The 9977-nt window shown below is 35.1% G+C and overlaps 1 protein-coding gene across 1 annotated transcript; it reads left to right on the top strand.

Moving 5' to 3' along the window:
• Positions 1–935: 935 nt before the first annotated feature.
• On the top strand, positions 936–1883 carry LOC124229398 (olfactory receptor 8J3-like). Its single transcript, XM_046644596.1, has one exon. It carries the CDS (start codon positions 936–938, stop codon positions 1881–1883), a length of 948 nt encoding a protein of 315 aa, XP_046500552.1.
• The last annotated feature ends 8094 nt before the right edge of the window (positions 1884–9977 follow it).

The raw sequence follows: 9977 nt of genomic DNA, 5'->3' as shown, positions 1-9977 counted from the left end.
AAAGTGATGTTATAAAAATATATAAGTATAAAACTATATAAAGCTACATAACTATATAAAACTATAGAACTATATAATATATATATACATATAAACTATGTAACTATAAAACTATATAAATAAAAAATAGTGATTAATATTGAGCCACAGTGGAAACAATATGAGGAATTGCATCAAATTGTGGGGCAAGAAGGAAAAGACTTATGAGAGGGAAGAAAAAGGAAGCTATATCTAATAAAGCATAGAGTGATGCAATTCAAAAATGATAACATTTTCACCGATATCAGTGTTTTAAAATTGAGAAGAGAATCAGGAAACTGAAAAATAGATCTGAGGACATATCTCCATGCATTTTTGTCTGAGTTAATAAAATAGAAAATAAGAAAAGGCAGTTAACAGATATCGATGGTAGAATTTGCAAGTTGAGTGTACATCAAACAGAATTTTTAGAAAGGTCCAGTAAAGAAAATGGAGCAGGATTGTTGGTGTATCGTCTATTCTTGAAGAAAAAGCAAGAAATCTCAGATTAAGAAATCACAAAGCAACACAGAATTATTTGGGCCACACAATTTCTCATGCCTTTCTCATACTCCATTCAAGAGACATAAGAATTGAATTATGGCTTCTATTGTTTGTAAGCTAATAAGATGTTTATAATTTAATGAAGACGTGAGGAAGTAAATCCTCAAAGTATGCATGATGCCGAATCATCTGTTTAATTTAGTGTACTTCCTTGTTCTCTCTACCTAATGATTGTAAATTTTATTAGACCTAAAACCTTGAGTTTAATAACTGAGTTAGATTAATACATCTTTGTAGAAAATATCACTCAAGTAATTGTCCTTGCCATTGAATAGCAGTCCTAAAAAAAATCCTTAAAATTTATAACTATTTCTCCTTTTCTTCCCAAAACAGATGAATTTCCAAACTCTTACATGGATCCTGGAAATTTCACCTGGGTCACTGAGTTTATTCTCACAGGTATCTCAAACCGTCCAGAACTCCAGATTCCACTCTTCTTTGTTTTCCTGGTCATCTATGGATTGACCGTGGCAGGAAATCTGAGCATCATCACTCTCACCAGTGTTGACTCTGGACTTCAGACCCCCATGTACTTTTTCCTCCGACATTTGGCTATCATCAACCTTGGCAATTCTACTGTCATTGCCCCTAAAATGCTTGTCAATTTTTTAGCAAAGAAGAAAACCACCTTCTACTACGAATGTGCTACCCAACTGGGGATGTTCTTGGTTTTCATTGTAGCTGAGGTTTTGATGTTAGCTGTGATGGCCTATGACCGCTATGTGGCCATCTGTAATCCCCTGCTCTACATGGTGGTGGTATCTCGGCGGGTCTGCCTTCTGCTGGTATCCCTCACGTACCTCTATAGCTTTTCCACAGCTGTGGTGGCTTCATCTTCTGTATTCTCTGTGTCTTATTGCTCTTCCAATGTCATCAATCATTATTTCTGTGATACTGTCCCTCTGTTAGCATTGTCCTGCTCTGATACTTACTTTCCAGAAACACTAGTGTTTGTATCTGCAGCTGCAGACTTGGTTTTTTCCATGATTGTAGTTCTTGTATCCTATTTCAACATCATTTTGTCCATTCTAAGGATACGTTCCTCAGAAGGAAGAAAAAAAGCCTTTTCCACATGTGCTTCACATATGATGGCAGTTACAGTTTTCTATGGGACACTACTATTCATGTATGTGCAGCCTCAAACTAACCATTCAATGGATACTGATAAAATGGCTTCTGTGTTTTACACAGTGGTGATCCCCATGCTGAATCCCATGATCTACAGCCTGCGGAATAAGGATGTGAAATCTGCCTTAAAGAGATTTCTAACAAATCCATGCTCTTCTTTTAAATCAATGTGATTTTAGAACTCTATAGGTAAATGAGGATAGGGCTAAGATTGGCTGCCATTATGTGTGAGAAAGCAAAGATCAGGTGGCTGACTTATAGGTTTGCAAGAATGTCATAATCCTGGGAATTAAAAGGTGCTAGGATTTGAGAAGCAATGATTTAAAAAATAAACTGAAGGTCTTGGAGTTATGAGGTTAATATAGAAAGAAGGCATTATACAGTAATTTTTCTAAGTAATATACTGGTAGATAGATTGAAAGTAATATTTCCAAGTATCAGGAGAGATATATGTTAAAAAATACGTAAGTTTTATAGGACAAAATATAAATCTTAATGAATGCAAATGTTAAAATAAATCATTTAGGATATCAAGGGAACCCAAAATCAAACGTGGAAAGTGATAGAACTATCTACTGTATTAAAAATGTTTGGGACTGGTCCGGTGGTACAGCGGTTAAGTTAGCACATTCTGCCTCGATGGCCTGGGGTTTGCTGGTTTGGATCCCCAGTGTGTATCTATGTACTGCTTGTCGTGGCATCCCACATATAAATTAGAGGAAGATGGGTACAGATGTTAGCTCATGGCCAGTCTTCCTCAACAAAAAGAGGAGGATTGGTGGCAGATGTTAGCTCAGTGCTAATCTTCCTCAAAAAAAAAAAAAAAAAACAAGTACAAAACTTGGGCCAGCCCAGTGGCGTAATGGTTAAATTCGCATCTTTCACTTTGGTGGTCCAGGGTTCACCATTGAAGGTCCTTGGCATGGACCTACACACTGCTCATCAAGCCATGCTGTGGAGGCATCCCACATAGAAGAACTAGAAAGACTTACAACTAGGATATATAACTATGTACTGGGGCTTTAGGGAGGGATAGAAAGAAGAAGATTCACAACAGATATTAGCTCACGGCCAATCTTCTTCACCACAAAGCATTAAAAAATGTGAAAAATTTCCCTGAAGGGAGTCAGACAAAATGTGCTGACCTAAGTAACATTGGAAATTAATAAAGTATGTAAGACTAAAGGCAAAGTAACTATATGTAGGACTGTTCTCTAGTTATAAAGTGAGTTCCCATGTGGGTATGGTTTAACAATTCTGGAACCATTATGCATGTATACTGGAATTAAACAACTAAGTAAATTGGTAGCAGATAGTGGGGGACAGGTTTCCAATTGGTGGGGTAGGAGGTTACAGAAAAACAAAGAGAGGAAACAAGAATGACCCATATGATAATGGATTAGTGTCACATACATCAGCATGCACTCATATACTCAGCTTCCTATAGATACTGTGGATTGTAAGCAAAAATAGTTATAGATATGCATCTATACATGAGTTAGTATAGACATGTATATTTCCTCACTCTGTAAACTGGTAAAGTCTGGAATCTTGTGCATATCTCACTAGCAACAAACATGTACAGCCCAGATGTTAGTTTTTAATAACTTTCTTCAGGATAAGGAGCCAAGGCTCCTTTGAGATTTGACTGATTCTAGGACTGAATAAGAAATTTATATGATGAGCAAAGAGCACATTATAGTGTCTGAAATTAAGAAAGTGCTTAGAAAGAAAGAGAAGAAAGAAGGAAGAAAGGAAGGAAGGGAAGGAGGGATGGAGCAAGGAAGGGAAGGAGAGAGAGAGAGACAGGGAGGGATGGCTGGAGGGAGGGAGGGAGAGTGAGAGAGAGAAAGAGAGAGAGAGAGAGAGAGAAAGACAGAAAGAAAAAAAGAAAGAGAGAAAGAGAAAGAAAGAAAGAAGAATAGGAAGAAAGAAAGAAAGAAAAAGAAAGAAAGGAAGGAAGGAAGGAAGAAAGAAAGAGAAAGAAAAAGGAAAGAAGGAAAGAAAAAGAAAGAACAAAAAATGAGAAACAATGTTGGAGACTGCCAAAATAACACAGGAGCCAACTAAACACGTTTCCAGTGGCCTAAGCCAGAATAATTTGACTAGCAAAATAAAGTAGAATTTTAGAGCTGAATTATTATCCCAAGTCTGAAATGTCTCCGTGATAACATAGTGATATAATTAAGTGATTAAATACATTACAAATAGGGGGAAAGAATCGAATCTCACAGGGGAAAGAATTGCAAGTAACTTCTGTAGATCCTATGCCCTCAAGGAAGCAGACCACAACTCTCCACTCCTTGCATGTGAGTTGCACATAGCGACTCCTTTCCAAAAAATATAATATGGAAAGGAAAGGGGGTAACTGCATAGTGGAAAAACCTGACAAACACTCCCACAGCCATGTGATCAAGATTACCATCAGCAGTGGTAAGTCACATTGATAGTATGTGTTCTTGTTATAATGTGATGAGAATGTCAATTCACTTCCATGATTTTCCTCCTCAAAACTCTTTACCCCAGTCTAAGCATGAGAAAATGTCAGAGGAAGCCCAATTGAGGGATATTTTAGAAAATGCTTGATCAGTGCACCTCAAAAATGGCAATGTCATAAAAAGTAAGAAAAAAATCTGACAAACTGTGACAGCCAAAAGGAGACTAAGGAAAGATGAGGACCACATGCCATGTTCTCTCCTAGATGTGATCCTGGATTAGAAAAAGGTCAGTGGGTAAACAGTAAGAAAATCTGAATAAAGAATACACTTTAGTTTATTAAAAACAACAAAATAAAAATTATCTGATATTCATCAAATCATTCAGATCTGTGAGTCTTACTGTCTCATGCCTAGCTTCTCTTCCTTATCAGTAAATGGACTTGATTCAAAAATAAAAATCTGAAAGATGAACCTATATGTAGTTAATTCTCCTATTTTCTTTAGCACCAACATCTGGGAATGTTTATTCTGGGAGAAGAAAGACAAGTGAACAGATTGGTCCATCAAGATTTGACACCTTATAGAACCACGTGATGTGAATGACATTTTGGAAATTTATTATTTTTTTGTGTCTAGGCTTGCATCTCCTCATGGGAATAATTACAGTATTGTGCTGGAAATATAGTTTGTTTATTATTTATATTTATTTATTTATTATTCACAGAACTCTTTTGTTCCCAAATTAATCTTAAAAAATAATACTAATCAGCATACTGCTCTGGTCGATTGGAATAGCAGGCACAAAGCTTTGCTGCATTGTCTTCTTACACATTTTTCCTGACATCCTCCTCTCAGGACACTCTGCAATGCTCCCTAGTCACCCCCACAGAATCCTATTACTGCTCCAAACACTGCTAGTTATTAAGAAATCTTAAAATCTAGAAAGGGAACTCTGACTGTTGGGAAAATTTGAAATCTGATAGTTTATATTGCTTGGAGATGAGGTTGTACTTTTTGAAATTTCCAGTTTTACTTTATCTTCAATAACACTTCTATTGGAAAATTGAATTCTGAAAGTTATGTGTTTCCAATCTAAATTTTGATTTCATATATATTGAAATCGCTTTCACTGACAGGTTTGGGTTTCCAAGGATTCCATTTTTCTATTGTCGTCAAAATCAGTTTTTTAAGTATGAAAAAAATCTCAAAATACTATAATGTATTTACTTTATTCTCACAAATTAATTCAATATGATAACTCAACTAGGGACTTTAAATAAACACCAATGCCCCAACGGTACTCTCTCAAAAGCCATGACAAGAAACGTGTAACTTCTCTAAAGAGCTCTTGGGAGGTCTTCTGTTTATGTATGACACTGTGTGCTATTAATCTTGTTTCTGAAAAGGGAGGAAATTGGTGTAGTGTTGTAACATAGACTGTGAGTTGCATATGGACGCTTACACTGGTTGTAGAATTCTAAATAAGCCTATGAACTTAATATTCAACAAATCTGTCATGTGAAATTTATAGATGAATCATTGTATAAAGTTTCTGACCTCCAGTATAAAAAGCTATGATTTGTGTTTCCATGACTCTCTATAGAAAGTCCATTCTGAGTGATGTTTTATGTAACTGTTTACATTAGTATTGTATTTTAGGCCAAAAACTATTAGGCAATCATGTTTAGTTTCCAGAAAAAAATATGTATACCACTTAATTAGAGAGATGAATGGCCTTGTCTAGGAGCACTACTCATTTTCCCCTGTTAAGCCCTACAGTTATTGATTCACCATCTAATATCAGACCATAAATCATGGCATTTTCTAAAAAGACATAAGCAGAGATGGAATATTTGACAAATAGTGGTAGATTTGTTTATAAATTTAATTAATGAAAGAAAAATAGTCATTGTATATTCATAGAGTAATTATTTAATATCTTAAACATACAGTTCCTCTCTATATAATTTGTATCTTTTTTTTTTTAAAGATTTTATTTTTTTCCTTCTTCTCTCCAAAGCCCCGCCGGTACATAGTTGTATATCCTCCATTGTGGGTCCTTCTAGTTGTGGTATGTGGGACGCTGCCTCAGTGTGGTTTGATGAGCAGTGCCATGTCCGCGCTCAGGATTCCAAGCAACGAAACACTGGGCCGCCTGCAGCGGAGCGCACGAACTTAACCACTTGGCCACGGGGCCAGCCCCTATAATTTGTATCTTAATCATAACTCATAGAATGTTATCATGTTGTCATTTTTACGTATTTAGTGCATTGTACGCCCAGTAAAATTTTAGTGGCTATGTATCATGTAAAATGAAATGTAATATTCTGACCCTTTCCCCCTATATTGAAGCCCAGTGTTATAATAGTTGGAAGTTTCTTTAGTAGAAAACTATGTGGTAGATTTACCCAAAAGATATGTTCCTTGTGGATATAAATCATTTTTACAAATTTCTAAGAGAAACTTTCTTATCTAGCTATCTATTATAAGGAGAAGGGGAGTAAAGAGAAGTTCATGTTTTCTCTTAATAGAAATAGAGAATAAAAAGATTTGGTACTGCTCCTAAGAGTAAGGAGATCACTAGATTTTATGTCAGAAAATCGGTAAAGGAAATTTCTTGGAGGATGGGAAAAGTTGCTATGAGATAGTTACAGGAAGGATATTTGTGTTTGCGTTTATGAAGAGGAGAGAAGTCTAGAGAGGGGTTTCTTAAAATCTGCTTATGCACCACTAGCATATTTCACAATTTAGTGAATCTTGGCCAGGGTTCCCCTGATGAAATGGCCTAGAACAGAGTAGTGCAGAACACAAAACAGAAAAAAAATTAAGGCATATCATGTAATGAGAGGAACTAAGATAGGAGCACAAACCTTGACACTAGAAAATGATTGCCTTGTTTTAAAAACTGCTAGAAGGCCCATGTGGCTAGAGTTTAGTGATTGAGACAGAGTTGTGATGATGAGTCTGCAGTGGAAAACAGGGCATTTTGAAATAACAAAACAAAGAATCATCATTCTAGAGTCTTGTTCCACTACAACCGGCTGAGTGAGATTAGGTAAATCATTAAAACCTTTATCAGTTCCCCATAGCCTTTGAGTGTACTCTTTATGTTGAAATAATTGTACTGTACACCAACACACTAGTCAGCAATGTTGAATCCTCAACCATGGAAGAGGAGCAGAAAATCAATAGAACCTCTCTTTCTTTCACTGGAATGTCTTCACTCATGTCTATCTGTCAGTGAGAACAGACACAATAGTAAAATAAACTCTCGTTGGATAAACTGTTACTTACTAATTAAGTTATCTAAAGGGTTTTCTACTAAACTTCTCAGAACCTAGGGAGAAGAAATGTGAGGCATTCCAGAGAACAGTTTTGCTTTATCAGTTGCAGTAACATTGTGATAAAGCCTTTAATTGATACTTTGCATTGTCTCTTCTTTCCTTTATTTTATTACAAAATTATTGATAAATGACCCTTGTTTAAGGATGGACAGCTAGAGGAGAAGCTTTAGTAAGCAAGGGAGCCTCATAGTCCTTTGGAATCTTTTTATTTCCTGAAAGCACATACAGGAATTCATAAATCCACTAAAAAATGGAAAGAATGACATTGTGCAGTGTCTTTTAGTATACATCCACTTGTTAATCACTGTTAAAACATTGATAGCTTTACTCATAATAGTACAAAATGGAAATATTTCAGCTTTGTATCAACAGATAAAATTGGCTTCCATGTTTATCCTGTGGTGATTCTCACGCTGAATCCCATGATCGACACCCTGCAGAATAAGGACATGAAGGTTGCCTTAAAGAGGTTTTGGACAAATTTATGCTATTCTTTTGAATCAATGTCATTTTAGAATTCTATAGTAAATAAAGAGAAGGTTAAGATAGATTTCCATTATGCCAGAGAAAGCAAAGGGTAGGTGGCTGGTCTATAGGTTTAGAAATATGTAAACCTGGGAATTAAAAGTGGCTAGGATTTGGGAAGCAGTGAATTAAAAACTAAACTGAAGGTCTTGGAGTTATGAGATTAATACAGACACAAAGGATTATTCACTAGCTTTACTAAAGAGTATGCAGGTGCTCTTTTTGAAATAAATATGTCTTCAGGAGTCAGGAGAGATAAAAAGATTTAATGGTTGAACATAGCCAAAAAATATGGAAGACGGAAGTTAGTCGATCTTTCTTATTCTTTAGCTTTCTTTTAGCTTTCTTCCTGGGTGTGTTTGGGAATGGCGGATCACTGCTTCTTGAACTGTAATTACAGATGGCTGAAATCTTTTTTATGGCTAAGTTAGTAAAATTAAACTGACAAGGTCATGTAAAATAAAACTTCATAACTCTTTCTTAATATATTTGATTGAAAAAATATATACTACTGATGAATTTGTATTCTCAATCCTAACAAATACAATTGAAATTATTTTTATTCCAATTAATATAATTTGTATAATTTTTAAATGAAAAACCCAGAGTACCATCATTGAATATGCTTTCACATTGGCTCATACACATAGCAGATTCTCTGAAGATTTTCCTATCACCCTACACCAGAATCAGTCTTCTTTATTGTGTGTAATAAATGTACTGTACTGTCATATCATCAGACACTCAATGGACCATGCTTGCGAGAGTTCCTTTTATCATTAGAGAAAACATTTAATTATTTTTTATAAAAAGTATAGTTTTGTTTTATCATCGTTTTGATTGGGGAATATACTCAAAAATCTGTTGTACGATATTGAACAGATAAAGCTGGCCAGATTGTATCTCAGACTTATCAAGCAGAATCACTAGGTAGTGGTCAATAAATCTATATTTTAATAAGTTCTATGAGTGCTTCTGACATTTAGCCTTAGGAATGAGTCTTGACAAGTAATCAAAGAACTCAGCTAGAAGAGATATATGAAAAATCATATTAACATTCTATGAGTGTGTTCACTTTATTTATGAATGGATTCCAGTGTTGAAAACTTCTTCAAGCATAGGCACTAAATCTTCAGTCGTAATAATTATTATAAAGGAAAATAAATGTAATCTGACAAAACTGCAGGAGAAAGTCAGACTCATAGACATGGAAAAATTGTAATTAAGGTATCCTCAGATTACACAAAAAGAATCTGTTTCAAACTATTTCTTACTACGTCTCTAACTAATTAAGTTATCCAAAGGGTTTTCTTCTAAGTTCTTCAGCTTAGGGAGAAGGAATATGAGGCATCTCAGAGAATAGTGGGGTTTTTTTTAATAATTTACACTAACCTTATGATAAAGCCTTTACTTGATACTTTGCATTGTCTCTTTTTTCCTTTATTTTTTTATGAAATTATTGGTGAATGACACTAGTTTTAGAATAGACAGCTAGAGAAGATACTTTAGTAAGCAAGGATTATTTCCCTTAAATTAGATATGAGAGCTCATATATCCACTAGAAAATAGGAAAGAATGAAATTATGTAGCATCTTTTAGTATGCAGGCTCTTGTTCATCAGTGTTGAAACATTGATATATTGATGTAGTCTAACCTTACAAGATAGAAATTCTTAATTTACTACTTTACCTTTATTGTCTGAGCAGCCAAGCTCTGTTCACTGGGCATTGTCTTTACTACATGTTTATTCACTAACACTATGCCCTATAAATCTTGTTTATGATGTGACATGAGAGTGAGGAGATGGATGTTGCAGGATAAACTAAGCCATGAGTTACATATGGACACTTGCAGTGGTTGTTACATCTCTTAATAGAAATCTATGAACTGACATTATACAAAAACATCAGGTGAGATATATGCAGACTCAATGTATAAAGTTTCTGAACTCCTGTATAAA

Source organism: Equus quagga, chromosome 17 (genome assembly GCF_021613505.1).
Source record: "Equus quagga isolate Etosha38 chromosome 17, UCLA_HA_Equagga_1.0, whole genome shotgun sequence".
NCBI lineage: Eukaryota > Metazoa > Chordata > Mammalia > Perissodactyla > Equidae > Equus > Equus quagga.
The sequence above is the reverse complement of the archived record's forward strand: the minus strand, read 5'-3'. Positions and strand labels throughout refer to the sequence as shown.

Coding starts and splice junctions, on each gene's coding strand:
- LOC124229398 (XM_046644596.1), top strand. CDS start 936: ATGGATCCTGGAAATTTCACCTGGGTCACTGAGTTTATTCTCACAGGT.